At 50.2% G+C, this 20800-nt stretch overlaps 11 protein-coding genes across 11 annotated transcripts; 5 read left to right on the forward strand and 6 right to left on the reverse strand.

The window, feature by feature from the left end:
* Nucleotides 1–194: 194 nt before the first annotated feature.
* On the forward strand, nucleotides 195–725 carry M438DRAFT_267159 (putative ubiquitin-conjugating enzyme; the record flags this gene model as incomplete). Its single annotated transcript, XM_029900161.1, has 2 exons — nucleotides 195–351; nucleotides 406–725. 2 exons carry the CDS (start codon nucleotides 195–197, stop codon nucleotides 723–725), a joined length of 477 nt encoding a protein of 158 aa, XP_029763702.1.
* A 232-nt stretch (nucleotides 726–957) lies between these two features.
* On the reverse strand, nucleotides 958–1861 carry M438DRAFT_371912 (prohibitin-1; the record flags this gene model as incomplete). The annotated part of the gene is made up of 2 exons (XM_029908306.1): nucleotides 958–1482; nucleotides 1538–1861. 2 exons carry the CDS (start codon nucleotides 1859–1861, stop codon nucleotides 958–960), a joined length of 849 nt encoding a protein of 282 aa, XP_029763703.1.
* A 204-nt stretch (nucleotides 1862–2065) lies between these two features.
* Nucleotides 2066–2927, forward strand: M438DRAFT_290143 (uncharacterized protein). The gene is made up of 4 exons (XM_029901703.1): nucleotides 2066–2161; nucleotides 2261–2286; nucleotides 2448–2625; nucleotides 2825–2927. The coding sequence occupies exons 1-4, from the start codon at nucleotides 2130–2132 to the stop codon at nucleotides 2880–2882; spliced, it is 294 nt and encodes a 97-aa protein (XP_029763704.1). The 5' UTR covers nucleotides 2066–2129; the 3' UTR covers nucleotides 2883–2927.
* A 2949-nt stretch (nucleotides 2928–5876) lies between these two features.
* Nucleotides 5877–7259, forward strand: M438DRAFT_342682 (uncharacterized protein). Its single transcript, XM_029904817.1, has one exon. It carries the CDS (start codon nucleotides 6168–6170, stop codon nucleotides 6849–6851), a length of 684 nt encoding a protein of 227 aa, XP_029763705.1. The 5' UTR covers nucleotides 5877–6167; the 3' UTR covers nucleotides 6852–7259.
* A 1371-nt stretch (nucleotides 7260–8630) lies between these two features.
* M438DRAFT_371915 (NAD(P)-binding protein) lies at nucleotides 8631–9969 on the reverse strand (the record flags this gene model as incomplete). Its single annotated transcript, XM_029908307.1, has 2 exons — nucleotides 8631–9846; nucleotides 9908–9969. 2 exons carry the CDS (start codon nucleotides 9967–9969, stop codon nucleotides 8631–8633), a joined length of 1278 nt encoding a protein of 425 aa, XP_029763706.1.
* Nucleotides 9970–10289: 320 nt separating this feature from the next.
* Nucleotides 10290–12728, reverse strand: M438DRAFT_126618 (Maf1-domain-containing protein). The gene is made up of 2 exons (XM_029898789.1): nucleotides 11977–12728; nucleotides 10290–11698 (listed from the first exon to the last, which is right to left on the reverse strand). The coding sequence occupies exons 1-2, from the start codon at nucleotides 12433–12435 to the stop codon at nucleotides 10610–10612; spliced, it is 1548 nt and encodes a 515-aa protein (XP_029763707.1). The 5' UTR covers nucleotides 12436–12728; the 3' UTR covers nucleotides 10290–10609.
* Nucleotides 12666–13828, reverse strand: M438DRAFT_342684 (AP-1 complex subunit theta-1). Its single transcript, XM_029904818.1, has 5 exons — nucleotides 13741–13828; nucleotides 13654–13687; nucleotides 13483–13600; nucleotides 13148–13422; nucleotides 12666–13009 (listed from the first exon to the last, which is right to left on the reverse strand). The coding sequence occupies exons 1-5, from the start codon at nucleotides 13749–13751 to the stop codon at nucleotides 12977–12979; spliced, it is 471 nt and encodes a 156-aa protein (XP_029763708.1). The 5' UTR covers nucleotides 13752–13828; the 3' UTR covers nucleotides 12666–12976.
* Nucleotides 13829–13958: 130 nt separating this feature from the next.
* Nucleotides 13959–15615, forward strand: M438DRAFT_290155 (uncharacterized protein). The gene is made up of 2 exons (XM_029901704.1): nucleotides 13959–14156; nucleotides 14206–15615. Exons 1-2 carry the CDS (start codon nucleotides 14125–14127, stop codon nucleotides 15164–15166), a joined length of 993 nt encoding a protein of 330 aa, XP_029763709.1. The 5' UTR covers nucleotides 13959–14124; the 3' UTR covers nucleotides 15167–15615.
* Nucleotides 15616–15979: 364 nt separating this feature from the next.
* On the forward strand, nucleotides 15980–17189 carry M438DRAFT_312182 (aldolase). The gene is made up of 2 exons (XM_029902509.1): nucleotides 15980–16734; nucleotides 16797–17189. The coding sequence occupies exons 1-2, from the start codon at nucleotides 16121–16123 to the stop codon at nucleotides 17074–17076; spliced, it is 894 nt and encodes a 297-aa protein (XP_029763710.1). The 5' UTR covers nucleotides 15980–16120; the 3' UTR covers nucleotides 17077–17189.
* A 26-nt stretch (nucleotides 17190–17215) lies between these two features.
* On the reverse strand, nucleotides 17216–18763 carry M438DRAFT_362404 (Aldo/keto reductase; the record flags this gene model as incomplete). Its single annotated transcript, XM_029907581.1, has 6 exons — nucleotides 18657–18763; nucleotides 18499–18600; nucleotides 18375–18423; nucleotides 18046–18305; nucleotides 17808–17943; nucleotides 17216–17683 (listed from the first exon to the last, which is right to left on the reverse strand). Exons 1-6 carry the CDS (start codon nucleotides 18710–18712, stop codon nucleotides 17216–17218), a joined length of 1071 nt encoding a protein of 356 aa, XP_029763711.1. The 5' UTR covers nucleotides 18713–18763.
* A 334-nt stretch (nucleotides 18764–19097) lies between these two features.
* Nucleotides 19098–19685, reverse strand: M438DRAFT_371920 (carbonic anhydrase; the record flags this gene model as incomplete). The annotated part of the gene is made up of 1 exon (XM_029908308.1): nucleotides 19098–19685. One exon carries the CDS (start codon nucleotides 19683–19685, stop codon nucleotides 19098–19100), a length of 588 nt encoding a protein of 195 aa, XP_029763712.1.
* Nucleotides 19686–20800: the final 1115 nt, after the last annotated feature.

Here is a 20800-nt window from a genome sequence, read left to right on the forward strand (position 1 = left end):
GATTTTGATCTTGTATTCAATTGTGTCGTGGTATGAAACAGAATGCGACAGGAGGAAGAAATTCCCATTCGGCGAACAAATGATATGCCAAGCTTCATCGACATCATCTTCCTCCCCGCACTTTCGTACCTTCCCAAAGGCCAACTCCGAGGCTCCATCAAAGTACCTGTTCATCAGAACAGCCAAACGACCAAATGGCTTCGAAGCAAGTCACAAAGAGATTGTTGCATGAGCTGCGGTCATATGAAAAAGATCCAAGTGATGCATTACTCCACCTCGGTCCTATCAACGACGAAGAACTGACTCACTGGACGGCCATCCTCAAAGGTGTCACAGGCACGGCATACCAAAGTAATACATCGACTCTTCTTTAACCTACTGTACATGTTCTGATAGTGCCAACAGATGGTCTTTGGAAACTCAACATCATAATCCCGGATACTTATCCTAACAAGCCTCCTACTATCACATTTGTCACGCCCATCTGCCATCCAAATGTACATTTCAAGACTGGAGAGATATGTCTGGATCTGCTCAAGTCTAGTTGGAGTCCTGTGTACTCAGTCAAGCAAACATTAGAAGCTGTACAGCAACTTCTTACATCCGCCGAGCCTGACAGTCCGTTGAACATCGATGCAGCACAGTTGCTACGCCAGGGTGATCAGCTAGGATATGAAGCCTTGGTGCGGTTTTATACCGAAACCCTTCGATGGGAAGGGAACTGAATGTTTTTGTCTCGGTTTTAACATGTTTCATTAGCGAAGGCGTTTCAGCAGAGGGAATGCATTTGTGTTTCAAAAAGATTGAGCAAAGAGAAGCGCTAGTCGTGCGTACGTAGATAGGTATACAAGAAGATAAGAGAAGAGGTAGTTTTGCTCATGCCCATGCCTGCCATGCCGCATAAAACGCCGTGGTAATATCAGCCCAAGGTATAACGTAGATTTACACTTTCGCTTTTTACGATCTCAAACCGAGCAGAAAGTTGCCGCCCTGGCCACCGTTCTGACCGCCGTTGCTACCACCGGGCAGGTATGTGACGTTGGGGTTGTTGGCCATCATCTGAGCAATCTCCTTCTGTGTCTCGATTCTTCTGATCTGGACGAGGCCGTCACCAGCCTTTGCCACAGCCTTGGAGATGACATCTGCTGACTCGGCTTCACCCTCTGCGCGAATGACGTTGGCCTGGCGCTCTTGCTCGGCCTTCTCAACGATGAAGCGTGCGCGCTCGGCTTCCTGTTGTGCGATCTGCTTCTCTTCAACAGCCTTGGTGAATTCCTTTCCGAAGGTCATGTGGGTAATTGAGACATCCTCGAGAGCGATGTTGAACTCGGAGGCGCGGCGAAGAAGGTCGGTACGGATACGGTTGGAAACAGCTTCACGCTGGGTAATGAGCTCGGCAGCATCGAACTGAGCCACGATGGCCTTGAGGACTTCGTTTCCGATCGAGGGGAGAACACGCTCATCGTAGTCTTGACCGAGATTCTGAATAGATGACATGAGCTTATGCGACTGGTTGCGCAAGAGTAGAGAAACAAACCTGGTAAATCTTGGGCAGGGCCTTGACTTCAGGACGGTGCAGGACTCTGAGAGTCAAGCTAACCATCTGCAAATCCTTGGAACCGGTGGTGGTAGAGATGTTGCGAGGCTTTGTGCGGACATCGTAGATGATGCTCTTTTGCAGCCAGGGAATCAGGAAGTGAGTTCCCTCGCTCATAACGCCTTCCTTGACACCGGACAGGCGATCGAAGATGACGGCGCGAGTGCCGCCCTTGACATCGTACATGGAGGCATTTGCGAAGGAGAGACCGAGGGCAGCAGGCACAGCCCACTTGTAGATGGCACCGAGAGCGTTGGCGGCCATGGTTGTGATTGTGGAATTTACAGTGGCGCGTAGCTTCTGATATGTCGAGACAGCTTCGGATGGTGACGCTCTGCATCTTCGCCGGTCGACGCTTCCTCTGGCAAGTTGCGGGCTGTTCTTCGGTTCTTGGCGCTAATGGGCCCGAGCGGCTTGCTGACCACGGACATGGCGAACTTCAATCCTGAACTGGCACCACGACGGCAAGCCGGATACTATTCCACTCTCAACTCTACCCTTTCCCCTTTCAATCTACACATAGTCTATCACAATGGGTGGTGGCGGAGAAAAGAAGCCTGGACAGTGAGTTAATCCCGCGACCCGACAGTCATTGACCGCCCACGCCCTCCGGCGCATCAACCACTGTCTATCCCACACTGCGCATTGCTGACGACCTCTCAGGTACATGGGATGGTGGGGCAGCCTTGGTATGCTAAACTCCTAACATCTGACATCAATTCACTCGCCCTCCGCCGAACACTTGACCTGCAATTCATCGCCAACGACACTTTCGCCGTCGAATCCCAACCACCACCTCGCACTCCTACATGACTGGTCGAACGATCGCTAACCAACGTCCTCCGCTCAGGCTCCCCGCCGCAGCGTGGTATCATCACCTACGCCATGGCCCAGAACCGTCAGCGTGCCCTCGCCGGTGCCGCTCACGCCGCTGTCTTCAACACCTACCGCAGAACCAAGGGTCAAATCCTCTACTGGGCCGTCCCCATGCTTATCGGATACGAACTCATGAACTGGGCCACCGAGAAGTAAGCACGACCGATACTGTCCCTTCCATGTCCAGAAAAGACAACACCAAGAGTTGGATGCGGGAATCCAAATGCGGCGAAGAAACCTCTCTTTCTCGCCATACCTGGCTTGCCCGACTCTACTTTCTTGACTGTCGATATGAATAACGCATCTCACGGACTCGTCAATACCCAATCTCGAGGCTAACATATTCAACAGCAACGAGTACCTCAACTCCAAGCAGGGTCGCCTGGAGCACGCCGACGACGAGGAGTAAACGTATAGACTACATCCGAGGGGGCTCTTTCTTCTTTTTTCTGCGAACACGAAGGTCGACTAGCATCAATTGTAACCCAGTCGCTTCGTTCTTTGCTCTTGACAAAATGTAAATTTATCGTCCTGTGTTTTTTTATGAAACCTTCTATCACTTTTGCCCTTGTGCCCTTTGGCCAGATGATCGATTTTCAAACGATACCGTACCGTTGATGAAGAAGAGACATATGCGCTGGCAAGCTAAGAGTAGATGAAGGGGACCGAATGCCTTGATAGGACAATTACGCCATCTATTATCCTACTCTACCTGACCAACTACCCCTCTAACATGTTACCCTACCATTTCTCAAATCGATCATTCGAGATTGATAAAAAAAACTACAGTATCAACCCTATTCCGTACTTGTGCATGAAGACAATACTTGCATAGTCGTCCTACTTCTAATCAACCAATCACTATCAAGGTGACGCCAAGGTCACATCTGACCAGCCTACTTTCAATCTACCATGCCTATCCGAACCAAGCAAACAGACACGAGGGCTCATATCTACCTATCTCTTCATCCTCATGACTTGATAGTGGAGATGAACCGTCAACGGTTTACCCTGCAGAGTGAAACTCGCTTCTCATATATGACAAAAGATAATCCTCACCAGTCTAATCTCGCAAAAGCAGTAGTATTTAATGAGGGTCTTTGTTGTGTGCGGGCAATCAAAGAAAAAAAAGAACGAGATAGGAAGATACGAGTAATGCTCCAAGAACCACAAGATGAAACCGTTTTTGTCGCATGGTTGGATACGACAGCTCTTACAAAATAGCCATCTTCACTTGGCTATTTCGTAAAGGAGCTTCCACAGCGTTATGAGATCTGCGGGAATAAGATAAACCCCTAGAATTAAATCCCTTAAACTGTTGCCTTACGAAGCAAGCATTGACTTTTCCAACTCTTATCTCGAAGATTTGAAGTTGTTGCCTCGGGTATGGCTTTGCGAGACAGAGCTGGAAACCCATGTCGTATTCGTCGTGTAAAATTGGGCAAGCAGAAGACAAAATCCCATCGCCGATTGCTTTTCTTGAAAGTTTGGGGATTGTGGATGGGAAGATAGAAGCGAGCGGAGGTTGACGGACGTGGCACGATACTTGCAGAATATTGCACAAAGGGATGCATTGGGAGTTTGCATGTTGCACAAAATGGGATATTATCTTTGGATGTAGAAGAGAATCTTGACGGTGGAGTTGCTCTCTAGAGGCTACATGTATACGGAGATGCTGCTGCACTTTGCGCTGCGCGATACGATTGGCATCTCAGCACCTCAAGAGCAATTATTCAGCAGGCGCAAGGAAACTCGATGCTGAATGCCCTTTCAGTCAAAGACATGACTGCGACACTTGCACAGCACCAGACTGGTGCCACCAGTGAGATACAGTTTTCGGACATGCAGTTGCTGCGCATCGAAGCGTGTGCGATTTCAGTCTTGCGTATCGAAGTTGCCCGAGCCTTGCTCAAACCTCTCGATCTTCTCTCTTTGCCGTGCTGTTGTCCCAGCCGCGCGCGCGCGCGAAGAACTGCAACATCAGACCTGATGAACGCACACTCGAAAACTTGACGATCTTTTGCTCCATCGCGCAGGCAAGGATTGGACAACTATCTTTGGTTGTCTGTCCCACGACGCAAAAGTGTCTCTCTTCGCGAGTCGCGTACTGCATGCATGGCCCAACCTTCTCTTCCCTCTGTGGGTTGGTTGTGTCTAAGCGACCAAAAGCTGCGGAGGTGCAATCAGGAAAAGATCACCGCGGGAGTTCGATTTCCGTAGCAAGAGGATGACTGATCTTGTAGGAAGGAAGATCAGAAAGGTGTTTCGATTACGGCACTGCGCCTACAGTCCTCTAGAGTCCCAGTCCGAACTTTTCCTCTTTCCATGACAGCTTCAAATGCACGTATCAGACGAGTCTAGAGGAGTTGTTGCAGACATCACGTGCCTGGAAAGGCAGCCCAAAAAGCGGCAGACGCAAAGGGCAAGGGAAAAGCAAAGGAGATGACGGGATGCAGGTCCGGCAACGTGATCTTGCTTGGCTTGCCCCTCGATTCTTCCCTGACTTCCCGAAAACCTTGGAGATGCGACAAACGCAATTGGCAAAGGACTTGGCTTGACAAACCGCTGCAGGTATTCTCGCAGCCAATCTCAGCCACTCGGAGATTGGAGGCTACCAGAGCATTGGCAGAAGGGAGTCATGCATGGAGGGAAGGATATGACGAAGGTATCGCGACAGTGATGCGACCAAGTGCCGGTAACCGCGGCCAGCTTAACGCTACAGTGAAGCCGGCTCCAATTGTATGACAGCGTGCAGGAGGCAGGAAGAGCGAGGTGAAGGGCCAAGGAGACGATATCACTGCGTGCCATCAGGTCATAGTGACAGACACAAACCGACGGACTAAGAGTCCACCGCGGACGAATCTCCTTCCTTGGAGCTTTAGGGAAATATTGGCATGGCAATTCTTTCCAGCTTCCAATTTGACACGACGTTGCACGTGGACCAAACGGCTATGTCGTGGGTGGATTTTAGCTTCGACTTGAGCCTCTGGAGTGCTTTTGATGCGAATGGGATGACAAGGGTTTGGAAAAGGTTTGATTCACAACTTGCGACAGGCGCTCCAGAGTCAGAGGGTTTGGCTCGTTTGAAACCTTGACATGGCGTGCTTGATCAGAGGTCAGGACTAGCCGCGTGAGGGTACGAGTACCTGTTGACGGCCTAAGCGTACGTGCTTGATGTGCATGACGCAGATGGTGCTCGGTGAGGGGAAAGCCTTGGTCGGTGGTTTGGCCCTCGTTCGATCGCGTATCGAAGCTGTGTGTGGATATCAACGACAGGTCGATATAATAATGCCATGGCAGGACCCACCGTCGGTCACCCGAGCCCTTGTTTTGGGAATTTGTATCAAAAAAAGCGTCTCACTTTCGATCAAGCACCAAGCTTCTTATCCATCTCCCCTGCTGTCCCTCTCCGCAATCGAATTTAAAGAAAGAGGTCAACCCTTTGAAATTCCGGACCATACTCGCTCTTTCTGCTTTTATCCCGGACAACAAAACCAACGTTTGCTCGCACTTGCCTCGCACCACCCACTACACACGCAACTGCCCGAAGGATATTTGTATTTATATGAGCTGATCTGGACCTCGAAAATCGGACCGCCGCTTCTCGAATTTCGCTCATCTTCAAATGATGCTCCAACATCCCCAACATCCTTCGCCTCTGACTATCAATTCTGAGACTTGCTGCCTTCCCACAATGCCTTCTCCTCGCGCATCGCCTGCTCTGAGACCGTCGTCGCCGCTGTCACCTCGCTTCGAACCCACGCCACGCTACGAGTTACAACCCCCATCACCTCGCGGCCTCCATCCTCGCTCCGCCGCCACTGGCTCTCAGATGCGCCATCGCAACTCTTCTAATGCCAATGCCCTCAAGCTGCCAGGTCTGCCCCGCTTCCACCCGGCCAACTTCCCCTCCTCACAATCATCCTCGGTTGCAAACACCCCGGGCACAGCTTCTAATTCTGGCCACCCATCTCCCAACCCTCCGGTCAGTCCTAAGGCTCAACAAAGGCTCTACTCCGAGGCTCAGAAGCAGCTGTATCTTTACCACCGAGAGACGGTAGCTGCTCAGGCCGCTGTTGCAGCTGCCGCAAGCGCAAGTTCTGGTAGACCTCAATCAGCTCGCTACGAGAAGCCTTTGAGCCCACGACTTGCACCACTTGGCAGTCCTGGCCCTGTGACGCCACTCGAGCTTGAAGGTCAGGATGGCTATCTGCTGGCAGGTGCCCACGCATCGTCCGCTGCTGCTCACGCCGCCGCCGCACAAGCTGCAGCCGAGCAATTGTCGGCCCATCACTCCGATCTAGTCGACAAACTTATCGAGCAGGAGGTCCGCCGCAGTACGGATATGGACCGCGCCATGCAAGACCTTGGCCGATGATCGAATTGCATCAACTCACAAAAAAAAGCACGAAATTCTCTCCTTTGTTCAAATTCTGCACAGCGTCCGGCGTCGAAGCATATACCTGGTTTCCTTTCTGTTTTCACTTTACTTGCATAAAACATTTTCAGAGATACCATATTCTGATCCGCCTTTCCTCCGAATGAGTTGAGGGAAGCTGCGTAGATCTTTATCTTTCTTGTTCTTTTTGTTTTCGGTTTTTTTCATATACTCTAGAGAATTCGATGAATGGAGATATCCATTTCGGACGGTCTCAAACAAGGGCAAATGCATCACATACGCTCGCTAGCATTGTGGGAGGTTTCTATGTTTGCATATCTCGGCTAGCTCAGGAGGTTTACGATAAAACTCTCAAAATCAAACACACTATTACTCTACACAACTGCTGTCCTCTGCTCTCAATCATCATCGTCCATATTCCTCTTGTTATCCTCTCACTCCAAGATAGGAGCTATAGTTGTGTCGCTCTGACAATCTACTACTACTAACCGTCTGATCCCCGTCTAGATGACCTGCGTTTCTACTCCGTAACAGAAATCGATCACAAGTATTCTACCCCTGATGATCCCACTTCCAAACACTCCAAAAAAAAAACGGTCTCAGGTCTCTAAGATTCCCATGACTGTTTATCAAATCAGGAGAGCTTTCTTCGATCTTAGGGAGTATGAGATTGTCGTTGCTTCTCTCCGCTCTCCTGTCCCATCGTGTTCGCAAAGGTCGACCTTTTCGTACGTAAAGTTTCCTATCTGCCGGTCGATCATTTTGTGTGTCACGCTGAGAGGATTATTGGAGATTGTTGGACTGGTTGTTTCGTGTAGATAAGGGATTCTTGAGACGTTGTTGTCAAAGTGATTTTGATTGTGATTGCTGCTCTGGAGGAGTTGTGTCTTGTTCAAGGAATGTGCAGATGGACTTTTTCTTATAAGAAACCCACGATCACAATGATGGGTAGCATTGCTGTTTCGGGAGTGATGTAATTTCTACTATTTTGAAGTGGCGATTATGTATGTTCTGCGATTGTAGGGTCTACACCTGACACTCATTAGTAGTGTAGCTGCGATGTCAGGACAAGGAAACATCTTACGACTGGAAGGGGATGTTTACCTTAGTGGTCAACGACAGCTCCGAACCTAATCATCTACCCACCACCAACTGCCACTGCATAGAAATCCTCATAAGAACTAGAGGCAATTCGATACACATAACTACGTCGTCTAAAATAGGATACCACCGCGCAAGACCGCTCTCTCCAATCCACACCTCAGCGTCAGGGTGACCCCCGTCCATTCTGACACCGCACGGACCATCACAGCCAAGCCCGAAGCTCCATGGCTCACAGTATATATACTTGCGCAATTCTGCTCTAGTTAGCACTGCTCTTCCGTTATTCTGACTTCGAATTTGCCTTTTACCAATTCAAACAGGGATGGAGAGCAAAGACAGTGCCTACTCAAATCTTTGGAACACACCTGATCGTTTGATTTCAATCAAGCCTTCTTTTTGTTGAGGTTTGAAGGTAATTCCCTTTTTGGGATGAAAGCAAGCTTGAGAGACGTACGTACGAGGGGTGACGGGTTCGAATCGGCCCGCGCTTGCGAGGAGGGTACTTTATCTTTGCACTTTTGACAGAGGGGAGGGGGATGAGGGTGTCGAAGTGATTGACTCGGTGGATGGTATATGTGATTGTTTTTGTTGAGGGAGTAGTGTCTAGATGAATTTATGCTTGAAGAATAGAATGAGTTTTGGGAGTGAACAGGTTCAAACATCCAACTTCTTTTCCCAGCTCTGTCTCAACTCCTCCATTTCCTTCCAGACCTTCTGTCCGAGTACTTCAAAATCCTCTCTGGACTCCTTGGTGACATCTTCCTGACCTCTCCATCTATTCGCACTCAACCTCATCTTTCCATCTGCCTTTTCACCTACTCTGCCTCCCCATCCCCATCCACCGACTTCTGTTCGTACGACTCTTTCATTACCAAAGACATCTGTCGAGCTCGCCCATTTTGCCTTGCCTTCGTTATTCTCTTGTGACGCGAGCGAAGAGAAGGGAGCTAGAGATAGCCAAGCGCTAGAAACAGCGCCCAAGTAAGAAGATACGGGATGCCATGGAGAACCCAACCATCTCGCGATATATTGTGCCAATAACATAGCATACCACAGCACCAACGGCAGATCCGCAATACTTGTCGCACAAACACCTGGATGCGCCAGATACATCTTTGGCTTTCGCTGGTCGTCCTTTTCCTGCAAGAACTTGGAAGTCGAGGGTTTGGTGGATGGGAGTTCTGAGGTCAGGATGAGCAGATCCGTAAGGCGTTTGGAGGACTCGTATGCCGCGTCTGACTTCAACGCCTGTAGGTCCTCTGGGTTGAAAGCATGAGCGTAGGCTTCAATGCTCGATATCCAGATGATGCGTCCTGGCTCCTTTGTCTCATCACCCTTCATCAACGGCGCGACTGCATGCGCGAGCAAATAATGCCCAAACACATTCGCCGTAAACACTTCTCCCAACTGCTCTTCCTTTTTCTCGCCGCCTTGGGGTGACACACTACCCACAAAACCTAGCTTGTAGGTAGGGTACGTGCAAGAGTGTTTCCAATCCGTGAGCATTGACCAAATCGCCGCTGGCCAGTTCAACCCTTTCCACCCTCCAATTCCTGCATTGCAGATGAGTACATCCAGTCTGGTTCCTCTCTTGACCAATCTGTTTCCTAGCTCTTTGACACTGCGCAAGTTACACAGATCCACTTGCTCGCCGGATATCTTGACGCGGGCGGAGAGCACTTGACTGATTCCTGGAGTCGACTTGTCGGCTTTTTGGAGCGTTTTTTGGAGGTGTTGGTGAAGACGTGCTTGGGTGTCTTTGTTCTTGGAGGTTGAGCGTGTGGTTATGATGAGTTGGAGGGTTTGCGTTTGCGGTCGCGAGTGTAGGAATTCGTCAATAAGACGGCAACAGGTTGAGAAGCCTAGGCCACTATTGTTGTGTTAGTCGATTGCTCCCCCAGGTAAGGTAGGGGTGGTGTTTGGTCGCATACCTATTTGCGCCCGTGACCAGCACAGTATAGACAGACTGTTGCTCGTCTTCTGAAGAATCCATCCCGTCGAGAGTACGTAGGATGCAATCGGTACTTGGCGACGTGAGTTGCGATTGGTCAATGGTTGGAGGCGCAAAAAGATGAAATGATGCAGGAGCTTGGGTGGATTTCCTTGAACCCTTTCTCAATTTCCACCCCTCGATTTTATTTTTATCGTACCATATTTTGTGGCTGCTCAATACCGGGTGTCTTCTGCTGCAGGGTCTCTTGATCTCGTTGCTAATCGTGAATCTCGATCTGATCGCTCTCGGGTGGCGCGGCATTGATATTGCATCGCTCAAATTTACGCTCGATTTATGCTGTCACTGCATTAAAACATCAAGGTGTTACGTGAAACCGCGTCTTTGAGAATGATTTAATGCGAGCAAACTCAGGTGTAAAGAACAATATAAAAGCTATGAACACAACTATCCAGAGTAGGATCACTTGATTATTCCCACTCCAAGTCCCTGCGCCTGGTATAGTCATGAGTTCATTCGAACAAACACGCCAGAAACGCCATACTGAAAACGCCATTGCCTGCCAACCGTAAACCACGCCAACCCAGAATTATAACTTAGTATCAACAAGAAATCGACGTCCAGCGTTCATGAAAAGTGACAGAGAGAAACAACCCGTCGAGGTGAGATGTCGCTCAGCAGATTAGATCTCCATCGCATCAGCCGGGCCCTCACTAGAGCCACGATGGATACGACGGGGATCCCAGCCAGAAGCGTCATTCGAGTCGACAGTACCGTCAGCCCATGCGTAGTAGCCCTCCTCAAGCTTGTCGCGGACATCATCGAGGTCGTTTCTGTACTCGCCCTCATTACTGTCATTGTCGATGCTCATCGAGTCCTCAAACTCGATATCGTCGTCTTCTCTCCAGTCGTCGACGTCGTTGTCATCGACGCTGTGACCGAGCCAGTACTGGGCTCTTTTGCCGGCTCCCTCACCAACTCCAGGGTTGGTGATCGGGACGGTGCGCATATGCATGCCATTGGCAGGCGAATGTGACAAGACACTAAACGAACGGAAGTTGAGGTAACAAACTCTCTTCTTGTCCTTGTTGAAGAAGAAGTAATGTTGGCTCCAAAGTGCGCTCTCTGCCTCGAAAGGATCGTCTTCGGGGTCCCACGTATACTTCTCGCAGCTTCGAAGATCCATCTCCTTATCGATCAGCTTCCACATTTGCTCACCCCATACAAATTCGGCATTTGGTGATGTAATGCCTTGAGGTGAACCAGCACTTAGAGACGATTTGGCGTGGGGTGATAGAAGTGTAGACATGCGACGAGGACGCATGTTCATGAGGGTACTATCCACACTTCTTCTGATTGCTGTACCTGTTGTCTTACGGAAATCCGTAGGTCGGAGAATGTGTGAGAAGTCGTAGTCTGGGTGTGAGGCGTTGAGCGTTGCGATCAAGTAGGCAAATGTGCGTCTTGCACTGATTTGGTTGAATGATCCGAAAGGGCTATCGCGGGAGAGATTGATCTCTGGCATGTGAATTGACGGCTTGCGTTCTTTCTTTCTGCTGTCGATAGGAATTGAAGGGGGCGATAGCGATGCGGCCAAGCGTAGGAGGTTTCCATGCTCCTTTTCGAGCGAGGATTCAATGTTCTTGTACAACTTCTTATCGCTGCCGGCAGCCTTTGTCGTGTAGAGATCACAGCTACCGATAACGTGTAGGTCGGTTGTCGAGAAGTTCAGGGCATCGGTAATGACTTGGAAGTCGCGAAGAGGGACGTACTGTGAGTTCGTTAGCAATGTGTCAAAAAAGCTCGCTTCCAGCGCCTCAAGTCATCAGTTGGTGACTCTATCGCAACGCATCAAGGCTTGTCAGGCCTTCACTCGTGGTCATTATACTACCACGACAATTGAGTCATGGTGAAGCCGGCCCGATGTAACGGCTTTGATGCATTGCGATAAGGAACCAAAAGGCACTGCAATTCGCATTGTGATGCAAGTATGGCGAGTGGGTAGAAGTGACTGAGGTGTTGGGGCTGTCGCGTTGATGTTGAGCTTACCTTCATCCTGGAGGTTGATGCGCCGTTGCTAGGCGAATGCGACGCGAAGCGATAAGGGTGTTTGAATGTGAGATGACACTGAAAGTCGTCCGGATGTTTGCTGGACGAGTGACCAGCTTGGTGAAAGAGATGTTTGTGGAACGCGCAATGGGATGCGACGGTCGAAGGGGTGGGCGCAAGGAGAGTCGGGAGGTTGGTGATAAGCGGATAATCGAGTGGACGGGTGTCGCACTGTGTTGGTGATGTTGATAAATGTGACGAGTCGAATAATAAATCGCTGGGCGATGCGAAGGAGCAAGGAGTCGTCGTGGTAGAGCAGCTGGTGATGTGAGCGGACGTTGTCGCGAGAGCGCGGTCGAGCGAGGTCGGTTGCGGCTGCCTCTCCTCGGCGCTGGTGACGTGACGCCATGAGACGGTTGTTGGCCAATTGGCCAATGATAACGCCCGGACCTCCAACATGCGACAGGCCTGGAAAACCGTAACATTGATACATGGTGCATCGACCAACACGACGAGAACGTGGTCCCTTGTCGAATTTCTCTTTGTTGTTTTCGGTGGTGGTTTCGACGTCGGAGAAAAGGAGACCTTGAGTCGAGACTGAACCTAAAAAGAGACAAGGTCAATATACCAAGAGAAACTGTCAACAATAGAGACAGTCGTGTCATGTCGAAGGCGATAGCATCAGACCAATAGAACAAGAAGAGGACAGGAACAGTAGCAAGAGCAAGAGCAGCAGAGTCACACCAAGAGCCTGAACCAAAAAGGCAATCGTTGGATGGTCATTATAATTGAGCAGCAGGTCTAAGACCCGGAAGCCCTGCCTAAGGCGAGGGACACTCATTTGAATTGCTAGTAATGCACAAGTTGTGGTATCGTTGTCCGAATGCAAATCACAAAACCACCAGTAACTCCTGTTCCGATGTAACGCCATAAATGCTGGAAGTGCTGTGAAGGATGAAAAGGCGGCCATGAGCATGACAGTGTTGTTGAAAGGCTGCCTCTACATGATGCGCGTGACGGCTTCGTCTTCAACCTGGGAATAATGTCAGTATGTGTTGGCAGGTGCCAGCTTTGTGTTGGCGGAGGTGTGAGTGGGATGTGTGTCGATGGGAAAATCCAGTCGGTGGAAGGGCGGATGCGACAGGATGGGTGCAGAGCGGATTGTGCGTACCTCCATGTCCTCTAGACTGTCTTGTTGTCCAATACACCTGAGTACATTCTTCTTACTGCTCTCTTGCATCTCGCCGGCTAGCAGTAGCTCATCCAAGATGAAGTATGCCTTTTGGAAGTTGAAGATGATATCGAGCTCGCAGACATTGCCGTAATATTTGTCCATCTGCTCGACATAGCGGTGGACAATCTCCAGTGTGATGAGCTCGTTGTCGTCGGATGCGCAACCGGCGATGAAGAAGAGGGAAGCGTAGCGGCGGTAGACAACTTTTGAATCTTGACATAATCAGTCAGCTTGTGGATTGGTGCGTGGGTGGGGGACACGATGCGACCAACCCTTGTATTCGAGGAAGTTGCACATGCGCGTGCGACGTGCAAGGACTAGCTGAGAGACATCCTTGATAATCTTTGCCTTGTCCTTGGGCGACAGTGTGGTGAACCACTTTGCGAGGCGCTGCGTGACTGTTAGCTCCTGCCTTGGGAGAGAGCACAAGACGCTGCACTCACAACTTTGCCCTGTCTTGACAGGAGGATGAGGTATCTGGGCAGGGCATCAGTCTGGTTCAATATGCTCGGACAGAAGATGCGACATACTTGATGGCCATTTTGGTGGTTGCAAGTGGGGAATAGCTTGCTCTGTGGAAAAGAATGCCCCTCCTGAATGTAACAGCTTGTCAGTCACAAGGCTGGCTGTTGCTCCAGACTTTCAGTCGACGGTCGCTCCTGCCTTTGGCTTTCGGGCGACCTCGGCGATTGCGGCTTCCTCGCATCATCCCCGAATCATACAATCCCATCCCACCCTCCACCTTTTTCCACTGCCATACCTACAACCACTCACGCGATATCGCTTTGCCCGCCTGATTCTTCCTCATTGCACCCTCATTGCAACCTATTGTCTTCTGCTTTTCTGTCCATTTGCTGCATTTTTGAGCGTCCTTCCTATTTCCTACGTTTCCCGCTTATAAATCCTCCTCAACCATGACGGCCGAGACAATTATTCTTTCCACTGGGTAATCCTCACTGTACTGTGTCATGGCAGCTTGTACTCATCTCTCATAGCAACACCATGCTTCAGCAAGGCGTGGGTGCCGCCGACAATTCTCACACCGAACTTACATGGAGCCTACGCGACAACTTCGAGGGTGCAAGGCAGGAAGCCCAGGCTCAATCTCAAGAGACGGTCAAACAACATGATGCCTCGCACGACTTCGATTGGATCTCATACTCGGATGACGGCAAAACCATGTTCATACCACGCCTCGACTTTAGCAACAGTTCTCTACACGAAGAGAGGGAACAGTACGATATAACCGCAAAGATCTTCTTCCTTTCAGACGAAGACACGTCTGCAAGAGAAGAACACCTTCGTCAAGCCGTCGACCTTGTCAAGGAGGAACTTCACATGCCCAATGTCGACCTCCTGATTGTCTCATTCCCTGGTGTCTACTTCGACGAAGAGAGTGAGTGCTGCCCGGACAAGATCAAGAGTAGAGGAACCAAGGAGTCTTCCCCCGAACCTGTGGACGGTCAGCTTCAGACTTGGAGATTGGTCGAGAGACTGCACAAGGACGGCCTGGTGCGACGAATTGGTGTATCCGAGTTTGGCGCGAACCGACTGGGACCTTTCCTCGAGAAGGCAAGTGTCCAGCCTTCAGTCAACCAGATCAGTCTACGTGACTGCTGCAGCGTTCCTCAGCCTCTCTCCAGCCTGGCCAAGAGCAAGAGCATCGAACTGCTTGTCAACAATGACTCGGTCAACATTATGCCTCGCGGTACCATCAGATCACTATTGGACTATGAAGGAGCCGGTGTTCTCTCGCAAGCCTCGCAAAAGGTTGGTGAGAAGCGAAAGCGTCAAGACAACGGAAAAAAGATGCAAGGCCAGGTTGTTCCCCAGTGGGTCATCAAGTACACCGCAGTTGTCAAGAATCGAGGAGTTGTGGAAAACAAGGGCTACTTTGCCTGCGCCAAGTATGTCGAAGTCGAAGAGAAGGTCCCTGAGAATGGTCATGCCCACTAGGACAAGGCACTGGGCAAGCCTGGAAAGTTCAAACCAGTCATGGCTCTCTTGATCGCCTAAGGGCATCCAGGATCTTCACGAGTACGGTAATCGTCAAGTTGGATCTCGAAGCATCTCAACATGCAAGCCTTGATCACTGCGGTTTCCACATGGGACGGTTGAGTGGACTTCTTCCTGGACTTTGCATGGCACAGTGCCAGCGTACCTCATTCCGCCTGCAACGCATAGTCTCCTAGTCAGAGACCTTGTTTTATCCCATTTTGGACATGTTATAGCACGTCAGACTGCCGGCGTACTCGACCATGGCAGTTTCCGAGAGCCGAGCTTCTTGGAAAGCATTCTTGAGCAGACCCATCTCAATCTGCATTCATCCAATTGGTAATGATTAATGCCTCACTGTCAATATTGAACGAAGCTACGTATGCAAAAGCATTCTATTTCTGGTGTTCCTATTTGTGTCTCCTTCCTTTTGGCTCTGACATGTTTTTTTCTCATCAACAAACCCCAACAGCCTCTCGGTTCACGCCTGATACTCAGTATATATGAAACGCAGTATCTCTATAGACTACATACAAGAATGCACCGTCGCTGATTGTGCATAACATCGGCATATGATCATACCGAAATGCCATTCCGGCAAAATTACCAGATACCTCGATGACCATTGCAAGGAAGAAGCATCCACATTTCCCTCTCGGCAGAATGATTCGGAAGTCCCAAGGTGGGCAACGCGGGATGCGGCAACCGGGGAGAAGACCGGTGGGGTATATAGCGGGGCAATGACCTCGTTATATATCCTCGAACACCGACAGAACAATAATTGCCGTACCTTCCATACCTACCTTTTTGATTTCTCTTTCAACCATCCCCTATACAAATTCAAAAGAAGAAGCTCCTGCAAACAAAGAAGAAGACTTGACCACATCCAATCCCCAATCGACACACCCCGCAATAATGGCCCTCCAAAAACTTAGCAACAATCCTGCCGTCCGCATGCTCAACGCAGCAGCCGCAGGCAAATATGGCGTCCTCGGTGTAGTATCCTACAACCTCGAAACTATCATCGGCGCCATCCGCGCCGCCGAGTCAAAGAAGGCACCTCTCCAGATCCTCCTCTTCCCATGGGCACTCCACTACTCTCCCTCGTTCGTCTCTGCCGCAGCCGAAGCCTGTGCCGCCGCCTCCGTCCCCGTAACCCTTCATATGGATCACGCACAAGACCCCGAAGTCATCAAGAAAGCCGCAAACCTCAAGAAACATGACGGCACACCCATGTTCGACTCTATCATGGTAGACATGTCTCACTACGAAAAGGAGGAGAATTTGGCAAAGACTACCGAGTTGGTCAAGCTGTGTCATGAGAAGGGCATCGCTACCGAAGCAGAGCCCGGTAGAATTGAGGGTGGTGAAGATGGAGTCAAGGATACTGCGGAGTTGGAAGGCATGATGACTACGGCGGAGGAAGTTGACGATTTCATTGCCACGGGGATTGATTTCCTGGCACCGGCCTTTGGAAATGTGCATGGTGATTATCATGGTGTGGAGAATATTCATTTGGACTATGAGCGGTATGTCTTTCCTCCCCCATCTCTCTCGGTCACCATTACTTGATACTGATGTTGATCGACAGTCTCGAATCTATCCAAAAGAAGGTCGATGGTAGAGTCCAAATCGTACTGCACGGCACAAACGAGTTCATCCCTTCGATTTTGAACAAGTGTATCGAGAGAGGTGTCACTCGTGTCAATGTCAATAAGATGGTCCTGTCTGATTACTTTGCCTACACGGCTGAGAAGACTGGCAAAGTTCCATTGACCGAGCTGGTCGAGACAAGTACCGAATTGATCAAGAAGCAATGTGAGGGCTGGATCGATGCTATGGGTTGTGCAGGCAAGGCTGGCACCTACTAAGCAGAACTCATATCGCTGTGTGCAGAAAAAGTTGGATGAATTGGATATGACACTGATTAAATGCTTTTGATAGTAATGATACACTTTTCTATACTCTATATTCTATATCCTCTACATCCATGCCCTCCTCTGTTCCAATCTAGAATCCGGTGACAGCCTTGGGCATATAAGCCTCTTCCAAATACTTCATCTCCTCCTCTGTCAATCTAACCTTGCAATTCTCCACCGCCTCATCAATCCTCTCCACGCTCCCCAAGCCCAAAATCGGAATATCGCCCTTTCCAATACTCCACGCCACAGCTACCGCCGCCATACTAACCCCCTTCTTTCCTGCCACCTCTTCCACTCTTCCCACAATCTTCTGATCGATTTCCGTCTCTTTGTTGCGGATCAAAGCTTTGAGGGTGTTATCCGAGGACTCGCGGATCGAAGAGCGAGAGTTCCAGGGGCGGGCTAGAACACCTCTGGCCATGGGGGACCAGGGGATCAAGCCTACACCGGTGTGTTTGCAGTAAGGAATCATTTCGCGCTCTTCCTCACGGTAGAGCAGGTTGTGATAGTTCTGCATGCTGATGAATTTATGATAGTTGTTGGTTTCTGCAATATTCTGTTTTGCAAAAGGGGGGTCCAGATATCAGCATGACCATTCACAACAATAACAACAGAAGGGGGAAAGTGGGGGCGCTGAAGGAGGAAGAAGAAGAAGAAGAAGAAGAAGGAGAATACTTTACCTGCAGTTCTTGGAATTCCCACGCGGCCATTGAAGAGGCACCGATGTAGCGGACCCATCCTTTTTCAACCACATCGTTCAAAGCCCTCATGATTTCCTTCTTGGGTGCTCCCCTATCCAATCGATGGATTTGCAACCTATTTCGCCCTCAAAAAAAAAACATTAGCAACCCCTCCCCTTTCCCCATTCCACAAAGAAAAAAGGTGTTGTCTTTTTTTCTCTTTGGTGTAAAAACTTACACATCAATATACGTCCCCAATCTCTTCACACTAGCCTCCACTGCATCGAAGATATGCTTCCTGGATAACCCTACCCTATTGACCAATTCCCCGTCATTGTCCATCATTTCTGGGATCTTGGGTTGATGAGTGGTGTTGTCGTCGTCGGTGACGCCGAAATAGCATTTTGTGAGCAGCACCAGACGGGAGCGAGGGATGTTGTATTCGGCGATTGCTTTGCCGATGATTTGTTCGCTGCGGCCGTTGGAGTAGACGTCGGCCTGGGAGGGGAGAGAGTGGTTAGGGGTGGAAGAGAAAGGATGGGGGGGGGGAAAGGGGAAAGGACTCACAGTGTCCCAGGTATTGATTCCGCGGTCGTAGGCGTGTTTGAGAAGAGGTCTTGGTTTGTTATGTTAGTCGTCTTGTTCATCCATGGCTTTTTTGGATTAGATGAAGAGATGAAATGGTGCTTACAATGCTTTCTCCTCGTCCAAGACCCAATCCTGCCACTTGGAAGATCCATACGACATGGCTCCCAAAATGATATGAGAGACCTTGAGGCCTGATTGTCCCAAGCTAGATTAACCCAGCATCAGCAGGTTGATCGTTTTGAGCATGAGGTAAAATTTTACTAGTGGTATTGCATCTTGGACTCCTTGGTCGATGCGTACGCCTTTAGTTCGTCCATCCTTTTTGATATATCGTTTGATTGAAAAAGAAAGGGACGGTAAAAGTGTCGAAGCAATTGATCGAGCTATTTTATAGAACCATGGAGCTATGATGCTATGTCCGGATGTCCGCAAGTTCTCCGTGTAGCTCCGAAGTGGATACCACTGACTCATCATGGATTTAGAAAAATGTTGGACTGTTTGCAAAAGTCGATTGAATTCGTGTTGATTATGTGTTTCACACAGCTCCTGTTCTCTAAAAAGCGAGCAATCTGTAATTGGTCTTCCAATAGTTCCACCCTTCCTGTAACCGTACTTTATCATGATATTCCGTACTGGTCCCCTCAGTTCTACTCCATATTACTCCACAGACCCATTGGGCCTCAAAAAATCGTAGAATTGCACTTATGCCTTCTGGGTGGTGAAAGCAGCCAGACGCTTCTTGAGTCTGTGCTCGTCCTCGGTGGACTCGACGACCTCGAGCTTGCCGTTCTCGACGTGGTAGATGACACCGTGGAGCTCAAGGTTGCGCTCGTTCATGGCGTCGATAACGGTAGGGTTCATTCTGAGAACCTCCAGACTGCGCAAGATGTTGTACTGGCTGAGTCTCAGGGTCTTGTCACCCTGAGTGTCCATCTTCTCCAACTCGTCTGTGTGTTCCATTCTCAGCTGGCGCATGGGCTGCAGCCAAATGTCCAGCAGACCAAGTCTAGTGTTTCCGAGAGCGGCATTAACACCACCGCAGCTGGTGTGGCCGCAGACGAGAATGTGCTCAACCTTGAGGTGTGCGACGGCGAATTCAATGACGGACAGCGAGTTGATGTCGGTGGGGGTGATGATGTTGGCGATGTTGCGGTGGACGAAAACCTCACCAGGCTTCAGGCCCAGGATGGTCGACTCGGGGATACGAGAGTCGGCACAGCCGATCCAGAGAATCTTGGGTGACTGGCCCTTGGCTGACTTGGGGAAGAAGTCGGGGTCTGTCTGCTCCATGCTGGAGCTCCATTCCTCAACGCGCTCGGCGAGGGTGTGGGCGAAGCCGCCTGGTGATATGTGTGGTCAGCCTTGTAGCTCTTCGACTGCAGTGTCACGTAGGTAGTGGTACGGTAGTCGTCATCTTCTTGTGCTTCTTGACACAGCGAGCGTGGTGATGAGTGGAAGAAACGATTGGGTGTGGGCTTGAATGCACGCAGAGGTCTGCTCGAGCGAGCAGCTCGCACAGCGAATTGGGCAAGAGGGCGCATGGTGGTGTTGGATGTGAGGAGGAAAGGACTAAGTTTTGGGCCGATGACGGGAAAGCAACTTGCAGCGATAGCTGCTTTGACTCACGTACCCTTGGGACCGGTGTGTTCTGACATGGTTCTAAAGTGTCGAATGTCGGTGTTTTTCCCTCGGAAGAAATCGCAAACGGAGCCGTCTGTGGTTTTAGTTATCGATGAGGCTATTGATGAGCGGTGGCCGTTTGTCAGATGCAGGTGTCCCGGGTTTATCAAATACTGAAGCTCAGGCTCTCCTCTCGGCCGGCTTCTAAGCTGTTGGGAAGCTGCGATGACCTTCCCGACGCACCGACGAATACCGTTGCCGGCCCTTTGCTGGGCAAACTCTCGCAAATGACGACTTGCTTCTTGTTGCTCAAGAAAGGTCTCGGATAGCGCCCGCTCTGCTGCTCTTCTGCTCTTCTGCTCTTATCTCTGCAGACAAGAGATGCCGTAAGCGCTTTGAGCTGCAGACGAGTCACTCACTCCTGACGACTTGCAGCTCAACACAAGCGCCTCTGCCATGTCTCCGCTGCTTGTCCTACCTTTTCGCTGACCGCGACGTCTTGGAAGAGCGAGGCTGTGTTTGTCCTGGCCGATCCGAGCAGATCTGCATTGAAGATGCTGCTTAACCGAAGCTCTGGTAACAACGCACACTGTGCATTGCAGCAGACGCAGGTGGCCTAACCGCCAGACAGTTGGAGGCGTGGGGACATGGCGGGGATGGAATGGAGAAGCTGCGTGAAGCTGGGGAGCAGAAAGGCATGCAGGTTGTGACTCCTAGCTTTATATTATTATGCCCTTTTGATGTCGTATCTCCCGCGTATGTAAAAGCGAAGCCAATTTCCATCC

This window comes from Aureobasidium pullulans (genome assembly GCF_000721785.1).
Source record: "Aureobasidium pullulans EXF-150 unplaced genomic scaffold scaffold_3, whole genome shotgun sequence".
In the NCBI taxonomy this organism is placed as follows: domain Eukaryota; kingdom Fungi; phylum Ascomycota; class Dothideomycetes; order Dothideales; family Saccotheciaceae; genus Aureobasidium; species Aureobasidium pullulans.